General features: G+C 45.2%; 1 protein-coding gene across 1 annotated transcript in view; it reads left to right on the forward strand.

The window, feature by feature from the left end:
- The window catches only part of KIF13B (kinesin family member 13B), a 195,181-nt gene that overhangs the window by 136,292 nt on the left and 41,037 nt on the right, over positions 1 to 17,852 (forward strand). The window contains exons 31-35 of the mRNA XM_015406436.1: positions 992 to 1,168; positions 6,202 to 6,294; positions 6,915 to 7,067; positions 9,637 to 9,714; positions 10,439 to 10,492. Coding sequence (XP_015261922.1) covers positions 992 to 1,168; positions 6,202 to 6,294; positions 6,915 to 7,067; positions 9,637 to 9,714; positions 10,439 to 10,492 — 555 coding nt within the window. The remainder of the gene's footprint in view (positions 1 to 991; positions 1,169 to 6,201; positions 6,295 to 6,914; positions 7,068 to 9,636; positions 9,715 to 10,438; positions 10,493 to 17,852) is intronic.

The raw sequence follows: 17,852 nt of genomic DNA on the forward strand, positions 1-17,852 counted from the left end.
AACTCATGTTCTCAGCTATTCACAATTCTCCAGCAACTAGCCAAGGCAGATCCATCACTACCCCTGTGAGGTCTGAAGGGGTAGGAGCTATTGTGACTCAAGGCTCATAAGCCAGCGCTGGTTGCTGGTTCACAGGCTGTTCGCTTGCCCAGCATTTCTCAGGTCCCAGGTTCAAGAGCCACCACAGCCTGAATGCTGACAGTTTATTTTAGGAAATCACATGAACTATGCATGGGTTTTGTGTTACTAGTGCTTTACATTGGCAGTCTGCTATATTTAGTTAAAGTGTCAGACTAAAGGCTGCCTGAGTGCACTTGGGTAGTTGCTCTCTCTTTCTCTTTCTGCTAAACTTGCCTCACAAGGTCATTGTGAAAACAAGAGTGGAACAGGAAGGAGGAATGTATTTTACCCTGGGGTCCTTTTGAGGAAGGGAGCATGAGAGCCAGTGTGATGTCGTGGTTATAGTATCTGACTAGGATCTGGGAGACCCGGGCTTGAATCCCCACCCTGCCATAGAAGCTTGTTGAGAGACCTTGGGCCAGTCACATACTCTCAGTCTAACCTTCCTCGCAGGGTTGTCGTGAGGATAAAATGGAGGAGAGGGCCTATATAAATTGCTTTGGGGTTATAAGTTAAGGTGGGATATAAATTAAGTAAGTTAATTTGTTAAATTGAAGATAGATATATTTTAGCTATTAAGTAGTTCTTAAGGCCGTTTAGAGTTTAAAATGGGAGCAAACTGCTAGAACGGTAAATAACCATTCAGTGAAGTATAATTAAGACAGCAGCATAAATTTGCATAATCTTAACTTCATCACCCTCAGATGGCAAAAAGATACAGCAACAGTAAAAAAAATTACAAAATTCTAGTGCAAGAAAGAAAGAAAACAATAGTTGCTATTAACACCAACCACATTTGAAGCATCCCTACCTGTAAGTGTGAGTAGACTTGGCTTGTTACTGACTTCTCCTACCTGTATTTGTGTTGCAGGTGAAGGCTGAAGCTTCCTGGGATTCCACAGTTCATAACTGCTCACAGCTCAGCAGAGGAACAGCAGCAGAGCAAAGGGTTTTCCTGATAGTGCGGGTGACGGTGCAGCTCAGCCATCCCGCAGAAATGCAGATTGTCCTTCGCAAGCGGATATGTGTCAATGTCTACGGCAAGCAGGTACATCTCCTAATGGCTCTACGGATGTCTGGGCCCCCTTGCTTGTTCGGGCCAAGTCTGTCTCATCCAGCATTCTGTTTCCAGCAGCAGACCATCAGATGCACCTGGGCAGCCCACACACAGGCCCTGAAGGTGCTTCCTCTGTTCCTTGCATCTGGTGTTCAGAGGCATAACTGCCTCTGTTCGTATGGAGTTTCCATTTTGCTGTAGCCAAATCATTCTCCATGACTTTGCCCAATCTGATTTTTAAAAGCCATCTAAAGTAATACTGTGGCAGTGAATTCTGTGAGTGAGCTTTGGGTGGGACAGGAGTGCGAAAGTAAACCTTATGATTCACATTTGCTTTGCGGGGACCAAGAACCTGCAACTTAATTTTTTTTAGTGGCACTGTGTCTCTTGGGGGATGGGGGATTGGTTGCCACTACTCTGTTCCAGCCCATACAGGGTTGTTTTCTGCAAAGGTTTCCCTGCCTGCTTTCATGTTCTAGGGTGGTCCCAGGGACACTGGAATGCACTCACAAAACTTTGCTCCTAAAATGAATGGAAAGTCATTGGTGATTGGTCCCAGTTTTGGCCTCATTGCTTCCTGGAGCATCACAGACCATCAAAAATGGCATTTCTAACACTGTAGAGGCTGAAGGGATTGGGGTGAAATTCTGCTTTCCCTTAGCAGTGAATGGCTATCTTGAAAGGAGATGCTGCTGTTCTCCAGGCAAGAGACACCCAGCTAATTAGTGCTGGCTTTTGGTTCATTTCTTTCCCTCTTGCTCTGAACTTCTGCTACAAGTGCTGCCTCTGGAGATTTGGGAAGGAGGGAATGCCATCCTTCACTCCCCCCTCCCCAAATCGTTGAATGACTTTTAGAACTCCCAGTCGGGAGCCTTCCCACTGACCCAACCCTTCTTCCTTACTGACTTTTTTTCCTTTTCTTTGACTCTTCTTTGCACCTGATTCCATGGCTGTCGCTAGAACCCCCGCAGAAAGACTCCAGGAGGGTAGTAATCAATTACTGCTGCAGCATTTTGAAGGGGGGGGAACTTTTTTTTTTCTCTGCATGGCTTCAGTGTATTGGGGATCCTTCGTGTCGTCAGCACCATTTGCTTCCAAAATAGATATCTGATCCCGGAGTGATTTTTAGGGGCAGCATTTGATAGGTTTTCTGGGCCTTTTCTGCATGTTAGCAAAATTTTGCTTTGGCAAATCTATCTTGTTGATGGGTTGTCCCATCTTCTGCTATGCAACCTATTTAATATTGTCGGAGTGATACTGGTGGCAGGTACCTTTTCTGTTGCTTCGGTGGGTTTTGCTTTGGGGGCTTGGCTTGGCTCAGCTTGGCTCATTCAGTTTGCTGTAAGATAGCTAGAGGCATCTAAAAAAAATGGAGGGGTGAGTGGATTCATGGGATTGCCAGCCTGACATAGCTGGTTGTGTGAACAGGTTCTTGCCAGCAATGGCTTTGGACATAACAGTAAGGCAAAGGGAACCTCCATATCTCTGCTTTAGTGTTTGCAATAACAGGAACCACTTTCCCCCATAGAGTCATCCTTGTAAACTCAGGTTTCTAGGGGAAGCTTCACTCCAGCCCCCCAGCCCCTGAAGTCAAGCAGGTAGCTGTTAAGAGAAAGGCTGCCTTGGTCTTGGTGCTTTCTTTGTGGGATGTTCCTCCTTAGTTCACCTGGTGCACATTTGGCTTATGTGCTCTCTTTACCTGCAAGAGAGCAATAAAGGCTTCTTAGGACACAAAGGGGGAGTGACCTGGGTGCGTTATATCGTGACTGTCTTTTCACTACAAGTGTAGTTTGTGCTGTCTTCTACGGTGGTTTTGTGGGATGGCTTTGTCATCTCAATATAATTTTAACCTGCATTTCTTGTCAGCCTCCATTGTAGGGCTGTGTGAGTCATGATATAAATTCTGCAGGTAAATTAAGTGAAAACATCCGCTGCAGGGAGCGATGGAGCATTCTTCTAATGAGGGAGATGGGAAGGATGTTCACAGGGAGCAGGAGCCGAACGCCTCGGGCTGCTTGCTCCCTTTGTGGCATCGTGGTATCCAAAGAAGCTTTTGGCTGGATAACCGGTTTCCTTGACATGGGATGATGAAAGGAACCCCTAGAATACACTTAACATGGATGATTTGCAGACACCTGTGGCCAGTAACTTTTTGGTAGGGCCACTTTTAAAACATATTGTAGTCTCCAGCATCAAACCACCACAAACCCCTTCTTTTCAGAATGGCTTTTGGGCAGGTCCTGATCAAGCAGACAAGAGTTCAGGGGCTTTCCTGTAGGCCAGATTTCCCATCTGAGATCTGTGACTGGATTCTCTGTTTACTATAATGATCAAAAGCCCCTGTCTGGGGCCAGTCTGGTTTGGACGGGAGGGCAGTAAAGCTGTTGGATCCCGTATGGGTAAAATGCTGTTTTCAGTGTGAGAATCTGCCTTTTTCCCACTACCAAGGTGAGTAGTAGCTCAGGAGGCCAATATCTATTGAATAATTTAAAGGGGAGGATATGGTAACTCCCTCCTTTATGCTATGACCCCTATCCAAATCAGCCCCGCCTCAACAGTTACTTTCTAAAGTTATATAATTACACAATGCAATTTTGAATTTCCCAAATGTTTTCCAAATGTCCCCAGAATGTGGTGCATTCAGAGCAACGAAAAAGACAGCGAGACAACCTGTAATAGCCGAAAGTTCAAAGTAGGTCGTTCCCTCAAAGAAACCGGTAGATAACCTCTTGTTGGTCTCTAAGGTGCTGCTGCACTTGAATCTCACTGTTCTACTGCAGGCCAAACACGGCTGGCCCCTGAAACTGTCCACAGGAGATAATTGCGTTCTTGTAAACAAGAACCGGAGCTGCGGTGGCTCAAGTGGTTAAGACGCTGAACTGCAGGCTGTGGAAGGTCGGTAGTTCAGCAGTTCGAGACCCGAGTGTGCCGCATGACGGAGTGAGCTCCCGTCTCTAGTTCCAGCTCCTGCCAACCTAGCAGTTCGAAAGCAAGAAATTGCAAGTAGATAAAAAGGTACCGCTTCGGTGGGAAGGTAACAGCGTTCCGTGTGCCTTGGTGTTGAGTCATGCTGGCCACATGACCACGGAAACTTCTTCGGACAGCGCTGGCTCTTCGGCTTTGAAACGGAGATGAGCACCGCAACCCTAGAGTCGGATTCGACTGGCTTTCGAGCAAGGGAATCTTTACCTTTACCTTTAAAGAAGAACCAGAAATGAAAACCAGCATGACACGAGAAACTGCCTTCTAGTGAGCAAGGCCCATTGGTCCGTCGAGCCCAGTTCTGTCACCATTGGCCAGCTGGCAGCAGCTCTCAAACAGAGACCTTCTCTAGGTCTGGTGCTGGAGGATGGGGGGGGGGGTTTGGGTTTTTTTGAGATGTCAGGTCTTGAACTGGGGACCTTCTGCTTGCTTTATCATTCAGTTGTGGCCCCCACCCTGCCCCCGCCCCTGTTCCATAGAAGGGCTCTGCTGGCTCAGTTTGTTCCAAGCCATCAGCCTCAGTCCTCCACGCCTGCCTTTTTTCCTGCATCCTTCTCAGCTTTGTAGGGCTTTTTAGCTATTCTCTGCCACAGATATTTAACCCAAATGTATATTTCAAGACCATATCAATAACCTTGCAGGGCAGCCAGTCTTTTTACAGCATTTCAGAATGACTCATCTCTGCATTAATTCAGGAGTCGGATTTTTAACCTCAGCCGAGGCACCCTGTCAGCATAAACAATGTCTCTGCCCCTCTTAAATCATTCTTGGTAATGATCTTTGCGGCCAAGGATTTAAAGACTAGACTTGTCTGTGATTCAGAGCACAAGTAACCCATGCGCAAAACAGAGAGGAAGAAGGGTAGTCACGCTGGTAAAGAAGTAACTTTGCCAGGCTTTCTGTTAGAATGCAGACACAAACTTTGTGGTTGGGTCAGACATTTACTTCCTGAACAGTGGGCAAAACAGATCCATGCACGCACATGTACATATACACACCATCAGTGTTCCCTCTAAGGTGGGTTAGTGTGAGCTAGCTCACAGTTTTTTAGCCTCCAGCTCACAGATTTTTGTCTTAACTCAGGAAAGATGGCTCCAGAGCAAACTAATTTATGCAGTATCCAAATCGCTCGCTCACAACTTCAGAGCCAGTAGCTCACAATGTTGAATTTTTGCTCACAAGACTCCAAAGCTTAGAGGGAGCGGGGCTTTTTTTGTAGAAAAAGCCCAGCAGGAACTCATTAGCATAATTGGCCACACCCAACATCAGAAATGTATTAGCATATTAGGCCACACCCCATGACAGCACAGCTTATTAGCATATGAGTCCACACCCCTGTATTACCAGAAGTGTGCTCATCCAGCCACACCCACCTTTTGCTTCTTATTCCGTTTACCTTGTTTGTTGTCAAAACCCAGGGCTTTTTTTGTAGCAGGAAATCCTTTGCATGTTAGGCCACACACCCCTAATGTAGCCAATCCTAATGAGTTCCTGCTGCTGGGTGTGGCCTGTTATGCTAATGAGTTCCTGCTGGGCGTGGCCAACTCTGGAGCCAGCCGGAACTCCGTTCCTGTGCGTTCCTGCCCAAAAATAGCCCTGAGAGGGAGCATTGCACACCATGGTAAGATATGGGGCCTCCTGAAGCATGCTCAGTGTTGCAGATCCTTCCACCTTTTTGTGGGCTTGGAACCGTTATGAAAAGCTGAGTGCGTCCTGCAGTATAGCTCTGTGTGCCAAATCTTCAAAGGCCTGCATTGGTTTTATGAAAAGTGCAGGTTGTTTAAATATAATGATCAGGTCAAAGCTTGTCAGTTGGTTGATAGCCCTAGCTTGGAACAGGCCTGTGCAAGGATCCACTGAGAGTAAAGGGTTTTCTGGAAGGCGAATAGCCTCTACTCTTCCTCTTTAGTCAAATAGTAGCTGCTTCTTTTTTCTTTCGCTTTGCCAAGTTGATGTTGCTTTGCATATTGGCTTAATTTTGGCGACAGATGTACATATGTGGCTTTCATCCAAGGCAGTGAAATTTCTTTTTCCCTCCCTAGGGGTTTGCTCAGAGTTTCCTGAGAAGGATGTCCTACCGAAGTTCTGTTCCTGGCTGTGGAGTCACCTTTGAAGTAGTTTCAAATATCCCAGAGGTGACTATTTAGATAGTGAGGTTTCTTTTTGTGGTTGTTCGGGGGAGGGGGGACAGTAAAGGAACATTGCTACTCAATCCACTCAACCCCTTCATTGTTATTTCAAGTTAGAGTACATTAGCTTTATCTTATAGGGTTGGTGCATTTCATAGAATCACAGAGTTGGAAGGAGCCATCCAGGCCATCTAGTCCAACCCCCTGCTCAATGCAGGATCAGCCTAGAGCATCCCTGACAAGTGTTTGTCCAGCCGCTGCATAAAGACTGCCAGGGAGGGGGAGCTCACCACCTCCCTGGGCAGCTGATTCCACTGTTGCACAACTCTTAGTGTAAAAAAGTTTTTCCTAAGATTCAGCCAGTACCTTCCCACCCTTAATTTAAAGCCATTATTGTCCTATCCGCTGCTACCAACAGGAACAGCTCCCTGCCCTCCTCTAAGGGACAGCAATTCAAATACTTAAAGAGAGCATTTGGTTGAAGTGTCTCTGCCAGCATCTGTATTCATACACGTGGCTAATGGGAGATGATTAAATGTCTCTCTCGGTGTCTGCAGGGTCGGTTTCCAATAGAGTTGCTAATCTTACTCTAGCCGGTGATAACTGTTGGTTTTGCTTCCTTCCAGGATGCTCAGGGAGCAGAGGAACGTGAGGCACTAGCAAGAATGGCAGCCAATGTTGAAAATGCAGCTTCAGCTGACTCGGAAGCCCACATAGAGAAATACCTCCGGAGTGTGCTGGCTGTCGAGAATATTCTTACGCTGGACCGACTGCGCCAGGTTAGTTAACTCCAGTTCAAAATTCTACATGCCTGTTAGCATCCAGTGGATTGTAAAACTGTGGTTGATGCATTAAAACTGGGTAACTTTTGTGGAGCTGTGGTGGCTCAAGTGGTTAAGACGCTGAACTGCAGGCTGTGGAAGGTCAGTAGTTCAGCAGTTCGAGACCCGGGCGCCGCAAGACGGAGTGAGCTCCCATCTCTAGTTCCAGCTCCTGCCAACCTAGCAGTTCGAAAGCAAGAAATTGCAAGTAGATAAATAGGTACCACTTCGGTGGGAAGGTAACAGCGTTCCGTGCGCCTTTGTGTTTAGTCATGCCGGCCACATGATGACCACGGAAACGTCTTTGGACAGCGCTGGCTCTTCGGCTTTGAAACGGAGATGAGCACCGCAACCCTAGAGTCGGATTCGACTGGCTTTCGAGCAAGGGAACCTTTACCTTTACCTTTTAACTTTTGTGGAGATCCTTCAGAATCCTGGCAGTATTTTTTTCCCTAAAGAGCAAATTTCTAGTCCTCATGTTTGCAAAGACAATATATCAGCGGTGGTTTCGTGATGACATAGAAACTAGAGTGAACGTGCAGAGAGTAATGACCTGTGTCAGTATTCCAGAGAATGTGTGGGATCTAACCTGGTAAGCCTTCCTGGAAAGGAAGTACTGTCACACAGGTGACATGTCCAGAAATATTTGTGCTCATTGTTGCTTCCTTTTTTTATTCTTTGCCCGTAAAGAAATGGGCTTCAAATTATGGGTTGCGGGACACCAGAAGGGAACAATATCAGTTTGAGGCATGTGGAAACCCCACCCCCATCCACCCTAGAGGATGTGTTTCATTGAAGGCCTCAAGTTCATCTGTGGTTAAAAAGATCTCGCACATGGCAACTAACCACCCCCCCTTTCTGTATGTAATGGTTGAGGAAATTCTGTTTCACTGGATCTGAAGAAGTGTGCTTGCACACATAAGCCTATACCTGGTCACCACACTTAAAAAAAGATATTATAGCATTGGAAAAAGTACAGAAAATGGCAACTAGAATGATAAAAGGGCTGAAACACTTTCCCTATGAAGAAAGGTTAAAGCACTTGTGGCTCTTTAGCTTGGAGAAACTACGACTGAGGGGTGACATGATAGAGGTTTACAAGATTATGTATGGGATAGAGCAGGTAGAGAAAGAAGTACTTTTCTCCGTTTCTCACAATACAAGATCTCGTGGGCCCTCAATGAAATTGCTGAGCAGTCGGATTAGAACAGATAAAAGGAAGCACTTCTTCACCCAAAGAGTGATTAACACATGGAATTCACTGCCACAGGAGGTGGTGGCGGCTACAAGCATGGACAGCTTCAAGAGGGAATTAGATAAGCATATGGAGCAGAGGTCCATTAGTGACTATTAGCCTCAAGGAATAGATAGGAACTCTCTGTCTGGGGCAAGTGATGCTCTGTCTTCTTGGTGCTTGGGGGGGGCAACAGTGGGAGGGCTTCTAATGTCCTGGCCCCACTGGTGGACCTCCTGATGGCACCTGGTATTTCTGGCCACTGTGTGACAGAGTGTTGGACTGGATGGGCCATTGGCCTGATCCAACATTGGCTTCTCTTATGTTCTTACCTTGAATAAAACTTTGTTGGTCTTAAAGGTGCCACTGGACTCAAACTTTGTTCTACTGCTTCAGACCAACATGGCTACCCATCTTGATCTATGGGTTTTATTTAGACTTTTCTCCAGACATTCTCTGCATGCAGCCCTGTAGAGCCACTGGTAGAGTAGATAACACTAAGGTCTTATAAGGCAGCTTTATGTTTACAAGCAAAGATGCATAGGTGGGTTGAATGCCCTCAAGGAGAGGATCCTCATTCACTCTGCTTCTCTCTGCCCCCATCATCTCATCTGTTTTGTTCTAACTGGGTTTCTTTGTGTGTGACTCTCAGGAGTGGGTGAAATCTTGTTTATTGCATTTTCTAATGCCAGTGTTGGATAAGAGCCCCTATATTAAAACAGTTTTTAGGCAGGATGTTTGGTGCTGGATAGGAGAGTCCATCTATCAGAATAAGTGGGGTGGGTTAGCTGAACAAGTTTGAGGGCTTACCTGGATGAGATCAGACACCAGAGATTCCATGGCCAGATCTCTCAGTGTGTTTAATTTCATTTGAAAGCAACCACAGGGGACCTGTATTTGAATCTCAGTTGCGGAGCTGGTACAAGCTGGGGCATTAACTCTTCTTCCACATTACACACAGTTCCCCACCCCCACCCCCCACTTCTGTATTTTCCCTCTATTGGCAGCCCAAGGGAGCAAGCTCTGGTCAGTAGAATGGCAAACAAGAAGGAGAAGTTACCCTCCCCTGTCTAGTCCCATGGCTCTAATCCAGAGCAACATACTGTGGATGCTTTTAAAATTAGGTTAAAGTCTCTGGGAGATCCAGTCAAGAATCTTTGATGGATTGCCTAGTTGAACCCTGAGAAGCACTGCTCTAAAATTAATGAAGAGAGGGTGTACTTAACTTGTACAGCTCAAAACTTGTCTTTCCTTGCAGATTCATTCTTATGATTGGTGATTCTTTGTTTTCAGGAGGTTGCCATCAAGGAACAAGTAACGGGTAAAGGAAAGCTGTACAGGAAGAGCCTCAGTTCCCCAAATGTCAATCGAGTGAGTGCCTTTAGTTGTGTTTAAACCCACCTGGAAGTATGGGGGCTGTAGGTAAAAGGGAGGGGCCCTGGCTCAGTGGTGGAGCATCTACTTGGCATGCAGAAGGTCCCGGGTTCAATCCCTGGCATCTCCAGTTAAGGATCAGGTAGCAGGTGATGTGAAAGACTTCAGCCTGTTTTCTGGAGGTCCACGGCCAGCCTGATTAAATAATACTGACCTTGATGGACCAAGGGTTTGATTAAGCATAGGGCAGCTTCATATGTTCATTAACCTTAAGTGAAGACTCAGTGCCCATCCTATAGGGCTGATGAGGAGATAGATGGATGGCAGCTCTTCAGCTGGGATCATTTTTGGTTGGCATTCTACCGCACCATACCACTTTGGAGGCTATGCAGATACTGGTTCCGCTGTCATCATTCTAGGCTCATGGCTGAGTTGCACATCTCTGCGTGCTTCTGTTGCATAGCTATCAGGGCAGTTGATTGATGGGGAAGCTGCATAAGACATACAGGAGTTGGGGGAGGCCTTTGTTGTGCTAATAAGCTGTCAAACACAATGCTGGATTATCTGATGGGGCAGGTGCAAAATGCAGTAGAAATTCACCTTTTGCTTCTGGTACTACCTTGGTCTTCACTTCCCCTTGCTCACCTATATGTTTCTACATTTGGTGCCTCAAGAGGGGTCTCCCTTTTAAATTTCTCTCCTTTTGTTTTTATTTTTACAGCTCTCCGCAAGTCGCCAAGATCTAAATCCACCATATAGCCTTGCTACTTCCAAAGTAAGTTTTAAAGATTTTATTAATGGAAGTACATAGAAGGTTTTGAAGAGTGCATCCCTGCCTGTACAGGAAGGACTGTGCTATGTAAAGGGATGGACACAAACCAGCTCACAAACTAACGTTTGTCTTGAATTTTGGCTGATTCATCATTCATGAAGCGATGTTTGCGAACTGAAGAACCGCCACAAACTTCTATGCATTTTGATGCAGTTTGTGGCAGGTCTTGAAGAGCAGAAAGCAGGAGTTTAAATGGCTTGGAGCCATTTAAACCACTGCTTTCTGTTGCCTGCCGAAAGTGTTGGGGAGCAGAAAACGGGTTTAAACTTTAAATGGCTCACAAACTGGTTCAGTTCACAAACTGGCATATCAGTTCGTGGTTTAGTTTGTGGTTCAGCCACAAACTGAACCACAAAAATGAAGTTTGTGCCCATCCCTAGCTATGTACACACTGTGTCCTGCTGTACTGAAAGGTTGTAATAGGAAGGATGCAATTTTTCCTTTCAGAAATAAGCAGTGCCGGACTTCTCTCTCATCAAGCTTTACATTAAGAAACTGAATTTAGAAACTTTCGAAAGTTTTCATTTTCCCCAGTCCTGTTCCTAAACTAAATTCTTTGCCTTGGATCAGACAATTTTGTTAAAGCCTGAACTGGTAAGAAGGACTTAATTTGAGCTTGCAGTCTCAAGGTACAAAACCTTTTTTCAGTACTGGGTGGCTCAATTTTAAGAATATGTGTCTGGTATGTCTACTTGAGCCTCTTAAATTTAACTTAAGAGATTTATAACTTGTCTTTCCATTGGTTGTTCTCCTTTAGTAGAAGACACGTTGAAGATAAGCCTCCCTAATATCCCCCCCCCCCCGAAGGATAACCTTTTCTGGATAGTGTTAGATTTATGTTAACTCTTTATCTTTTCACCCACTTGCAAAGAGCTGAAAGGTGCACATAGAAAGTTCTCAAGTGGTGTTTCATTCAGGTCCTGGCCAGGTTTAAACCAGGTTGAGATCAAAATGCATTCAGACCATTCTGAGGGCTGTATTTCTGGGGAGCTTAGATTGCTAACTCATTTGTTGGTTGATTCTTGATGGAGCCTAAAACAGATCTTGTAATTTACATGTCTCTGGCCAAGATTGCTTTACAATCTGTAGAAAAAATCATCTCCAGTACAATCCTGGAGTTTAAATTCTGTTGGAGTAAATGGGATTATTGTCTTGCTGCCTGCCTGCCTGACCTCTCAGCATCCATTAATTGGAAGTGTTTTGTTGCAGAGAGTACTTATTTTATGCAATGAGTAATTACATTGTAGAATTCATTGCCAGTCGATACAATGATGGCCACAAGCATAGACATCTTTAAACGGGGATTAGACAGATTCATGAAAGTTGGGAGAACCTTCTCGATAGACCTCTGGATACTGGTGTTCGGAGGCAAAATCAGGGGAAGGCCTTGGCTTCTATGCCATGTTTGTTGGTCCTCCAAGGCAGCTGATTGGCCACTGTGTGATACAAGATGCTGGACTAAGTAGACCACGGGTTTGATCTGGCAGGGCTACTCTAATGTTCTTATGCAGCTCTAAGCATTCGGGACCAAAGAGGTCCTCTGAACATGTACAGTGCACTTTTCTTGTAGCTGAGTACCCACAGCCACCTCTTACCATTCAACTAGACTGATCTATCCTGTGATGAGTTCCTCACCTTCCAGCCATACTAGGAGATGCAGCTCACCAAGTGAGTTGGATCCATCACACAGTTAATTCAGTGGAAGAGGAAACTCTCCGCACGATGGGCCCCAACACACATTGAATTCTGTTCATTATATGGTCAGCACATGGGAAATTTAACTCAAGGGAAAGAACCCCAATACTGTTGATCTCAGGGATTCCAGCCTGCATTGTATAGGGAGGGAGTATTGAAATGAACAAATGAAGGGCAGCCTCTAAAACAGACTTGAGCGTAGGAATCTTTTTTTTTAATGTATAAAATACTATCACATTTTAACAGTTGCTGCAGCTGAAATCAATGGGTCTTGCAGGTTGGATATGGCTGGATTTTGTGTTCAGTGGGCTGGATGCATCAGAAGAGTCACAGAAGCTGTTGGCAGGGTGGATCATTCCCTGCCTTCCTTTTCTCCGAGCAGCCTTCCATTTGCCCTGAAACTCCTCCTGTGTTGAGAATCGGGAAAGCTTCACAAGGAGGGAGAATGAACCATGGGACAGGAGGCTGCAGTGATTGGGGGGGGTGTTAAAGTAAAATCTCCTCTTTTTTGTCTCTTCCATTCACAGCTTGCATCAGCAGAAGAGGGGGAAAGAGGTGATTTTACTTGGTTTTCCCTGCAGGTCCCAACCCTGTGACTCAGTTTCCTTGCAAGGCTCTCCCAATCCTCAGAGAGGAGTTTCATGACATGCTTGGGGGAGAACAAGGTGGGGAAAGATCTGCTCCACCAACACTTTCTGTGAACTCTTCTGGTGGACCCATTTATCACTTTCACCAGTTGTGAGTGCTGTATGCAGTAAGCAGTGACTTTGGTGTTACTTTTTGCTTTTCGAGTATTTATAATTGAATGTTGGGCTCTGGAGCGATGGTCAAATGCTTTGTGAAAGCAGACTGTCCCTTTAAAATATAGTACTATGGTGAGGAGCATTCATAAATAATCTGAATTCTCATTGTTTCTCTTTCTTTTTTATGTTTGTTTCCTAAACCCTTCAACGGTATCCATCCCTCATTGCATGTATCAGTGTCCAAAGGTCCTGGCAGAGGTAACTAATTCATTAGGTCCACCTAATGAATGGGATAAATAAATCTATTATCCCAGTCTGGTGTGCTCTACCCTAAACCTCTTTGCTCTAATCCTTATAGCCTGCTTTGGAAATGCAGCCATTGCGCTCCCTTGCCTCCCTGTCCTTCGTTAAACAAGGAGTAAGGGTGGCATGAATGCTGGGATTGGGGTTTTTTAAAGTTGTTAATCCTGCCTGCTTAAGAGCTCTCTGCTTGTGAGCTGTTGTCAGTGAGATCTTACTGCTGATATATATGTGTGTGTGTGTCTGTGTGTGTGTATGCAGAGATGGAGCTTTAGATAATAACATAAGCCAAGAAAAAATGGGCACCTGTCCCAAGGAACTTGCAAGTATGTGAATGTGTTACAAAAGTTTGTCCTGTGATGGTGATTGAGCACAAGTACAGTAAAAGCTTGGCTAACTGGCACTTGGTTAACCAGAAAGCAAAAGTTACGTGGCGTGCCTGCTGAGTAAAAGCTTTGTTAACTGCCACATATTTGATTAGCCGTCAACCCCCATTCCCCGTGAATACCAGGTAACAAAGCTTTTATTGGATATGCATTTTTGTGCGTGTGCGTGGATATGGTCCATAGTCTCAGCACTCCAGTTTGGTTCTGTAATTGGCCTGAAATGTCATGGTCTTCACAAATCCCATATACTGGATTCTGGCGAGATGATGAAAATTGGAAGTCCCTTTGTCCAGTGTGGGATGTGCGTTAGATGTCCTGTGAATGCATTTGCATGGGCATGTATTAAATGCTTGTTTCCTAGCTCTTTCTGTATACCTCAGAGGGCTTAACTCAGTAGGGGTACTGGTTTGCAGTGGATCCAGCCTCAATATGAACAGTGCCAGATTTGGTCAGCGTCAGTCCTGTTTGTCTTGTGATCCATGGAGCCAGTTGCCGTGCACTAGCCATATCTGGGGTTCTGTAAGATGCCTGATAACCCTTCTGTTTTACAATCCCAGGCGGGCAGCAAAAAACAAGGGGAAGGGGCACTGACTTGGTGGTAGAGCATGCACAAGGTCCCAGGTCCAGTCCCTGGCATCACCAGTATTAACACGATCATATAGCAGTATCAGACGTGAAAGACCTCTACTTGAGACTATGGAGAGTTCCTGCCAGTCAGAGGAGGCAGTACTGACCTTGATAGTCCAGTGGTCTGACTCACTTATAAGGCAGCCCTTCTGTATTGAACTGGAAATTTATCAAGCCACCAGTAGACTGCCAGCCATTTCAAGTGCGCTGCATTTGACTTGGGGAATCACAGGTTCTCCCAGCCTAGACCCATTTGCAGTCCTGTTGGCTCTTCAGAGTTTGGGGGGGGGAGAGAAGGGGGAAATTACACATTTAGTTAAGTGTCAACAGACGTATCAGATAAAATGGTGATGTATTTATTTTTTCTTACTGACAGTGTTATGCAAAAGGAAGGGCTAAGACATGTTTGCATCAGCATTGGTGAGAGGGGGATCTGTTAAGTTGCAAATTTAGCAAACAGAACAAGAAGTTGACGAGTGTTTCTAAATGTGGAATCCGCGATAGCAGCTTTGGAGTCATTTTTCTGATGCTCAGACCTCAGGCTGACGAAATTAGATATTCTTTGCAACTAGCACAGCACCCCCCCCAAAAAAAAAAAAAATCACCAAGATGCTTAAAAGTGGGATTCCATTTCAGTGGCCAGTTTGGTGGGGCCAAAACTGATCCTGAGCAAAACCTGGACTTGGCCTGGCCTGGGATCATTCCTTCTAAAGACAACTTCCTGAATTGGGCCAAGCTGCATCTAGTTTGGCATTCTGTCCCTTACGGTGGCCTGGACAGACACTTTCTGTGAAGCCCATAAGCAGGGCATGAAAGTGATAGTCTTCCTCTGTGTGCTAGCAGCAGCAGTTCTAGATATTTTGTTTTTTTAAAAACTGAAACAGAGCAATTTAGTGACCAGATGGTAATTGATCAGAGTTTTGATGACTTGAATGGTTACTTCCCCATCTGATTGGATCTCACAAGATGTTAAAAATCTTACATGCTAGTTGCTTCTGCTCAGTCACACACACACCCCGCCTATAAGCTATTTAGAGTGGAGGTCTAGGCAAATGGTCAGTGTAGAAGCTGATTCTCCCAGCTGTTTATCTGGTAGGGATGCTTTTGAAATTTTCCCCATCTGAATTCTTTCCCCAGATAGTTCTGGGTCCCAAATCACTTGATGTATTTATTTATTTTTTGTTAGAATTTTTCTTTCTTCCATTTATGGGCATTGTTTGAATAGGCACAGTTTGCAGCAGTTCTCAGCTCACTTCTTCCTCCCCCCCTTATGTGCGACCAGTGCGCACTAGTGTTTATCCACGTTGATTTTAAAATATCACACAAAAAGATTCCATGAAGCATTCACTTGACCAAAGGCAAAGGAACATGCAAAGAAATCCGTGTAGGAGGGGATTCTGGAATAGTTTTCTAAAAGCAGTGTGCGCGTTGATTAAATCAGAGTCCTTTGGGGTTGTGCCTGAAATCAGACAAGGGCTGCAAGTGCAGCAGGGCTGGCATAAGACTTGGATTTTATTTTTATTCATTTTTGCACTGACTCCCCTGGATGCTGCTGGAAGCAGAGATTTGACATGCGCTTGGAATGTGCCATAACGTGATGCCACCTAAAGGCTCCTGTTGCCTTTGCTTTTGCTTCCTTGCTGTTCTTTCTCCAAACTGTAAATAGGAAGTGTTGAAAGCCTTGATAAGACGCCAGCATCTCCTTCTCCCAAAGCTGAGTTTGGCCCTCCCAGAGCTGTAATTGTGATGTGCTGTTTCTCTGACGAGAGGCAGCAGCCGAGGGTGAGAATAGCAACCACAGAGGAAGAGAAGCAGGGTGCAGGTAGCAAGCAGGGCAGTCTGGGGAGGCTGATGGGGGTGCTGGGCCAGGGTGGCCAGGCCACCAAACACAGTTTGCCCCCGGGTGGGTTGCTGGGGGCAGTTGCTACTCATCCCGGGCGAGGGGGTGAGATTGGCAAATTGCACAGCTTTTGTAGGAGATGAACTTAAAAAGGATCTTGTAGAAAGTATTGAGATCTCTGTGCAATGACCTTGTGCCCTGTTGTGAGCCAGAAAGCATGATGTTCTTAAAAGGTGGCTGTTGAGAATTAGTTTAATGAGGTCTGACCTTGCTGTCCAGTCATTTGGCAAAGATTTCTTTATCCAGACAAATAATGATTAGGTTTTCTTTCCTTTCTCTGTTACAATCTTTTTAGAGAGTGTGAAGTGATAGGGCCTTATAATATTTCTCTGACTTAGTCTGGCTTATGGCAACAGTGATGAGTTCAGCCCACCCAGTTCTTCCGAAAGAGTGCTAACTTTTGCAGCCCCCAGCTGGGGCCAGGGTGTCCCAACAGATCCGTTGAGTGAAGGTCTCCATAGCTGCCTCTCGCTGGACATCGTGGATCCTGTTTGTCCCGCCTCCAGAAGTTCATTGGACAGCTTCTGATAACTGTTGTCAATGACATCAAGTGGAACTAATGTTGTTTTTTGTCGGGGGAGACTCTCTAGCTGTCTGAACGGATACAGGGTGGCTGAGAGACGACAAAACAGCACAGGTTCTGTTATGGACTTTCAGCCTGACTGTCATTAGATAGAAGTTATGGCACAGAAATAAACAGCAGATCTGAAAGAGAGGAAGGTTTGAGAAGTTCCACAAAGACATTACACTTTTGGCTTTCTAATTCCCATCATTATTTTTAAAGCTCTTAATCCTCCTTGCCCACTTGGTGTGTGCAAAATTCCTTCACCTTTCCTCTCACCATTTGGGTGCTTTATTTTAGAAGCCCACAAAAATTCTCTGCATTCTTAAGCCTTTATCTAGTGCTGCTTAAATCCATGTTCCCAACATTATAGCGCAAATGACAGAGGAAGGCTTTTTCCAGACCAAACGTTGTTCAACTTTGAATCCAAACCCTTCTGAGGTCCAGTGCAATGTTACCCTTTGCCTATGGGGCTGCAGGCAAAGATTGGGTCTTTAAGCATTATCGCTGCTGTGCCCCATATACTTAGGCATGGATTAAAGCAGCAATAAAACGTTCAGCAAAGGGAAGGACAACATTAGTAGACAGTGAGTAGGCATCGCTAGGCTTTCTCTTGCACTGTGGCAAATCTGTCCCAAATACGAGTCCTAACAAATGTCTTTGCAAATCAGATGTAAATCTCTTTCCAACATGGCCTCTATGTTCAGTGCAGCTGTTATCAGAGTAACAGGAGAGCAATATTGTAAGAACACTATTTACTTTATAACCCACCTATTTTGCTGAGACGCAGGGTGAATTACAGCATGTAAAACAATACTATCAGACTCCATAAGACCATCAGTGAATAATTTAAAGATAGATCAAGATGGGTAGCCTTGTTGATCTGTAGCAGTAGAATAGAGCAAGGGTCTAGTAGCACCTTAAAGGCTAAGAAAATATGTTGCAGGGTATGAGCTTGCATGAGTCACTGCTCACTTCAGATACAGCTAGAACGGGAGTTCATACCATACAACTAGGATTACAGAATTAGGAAAACAATGTGAACAGGCACAGATACACGTCAAACAATGAAGTAAGTGGAATTAAAAAG

Source organism: Gekko japonicus, unplaced genomic scaffold (assembly GCF_001447785.1).
Source record: "Gekko japonicus isolate JY-2015 unplaced genomic scaffold, Gekko_japonicus_V1.1 scaffold7, whole genome shotgun sequence".
NCBI lineage: Eukaryota > Metazoa > Chordata > Lepidosauria > Squamata > Gekkonidae > Gekko > Gekko japonicus.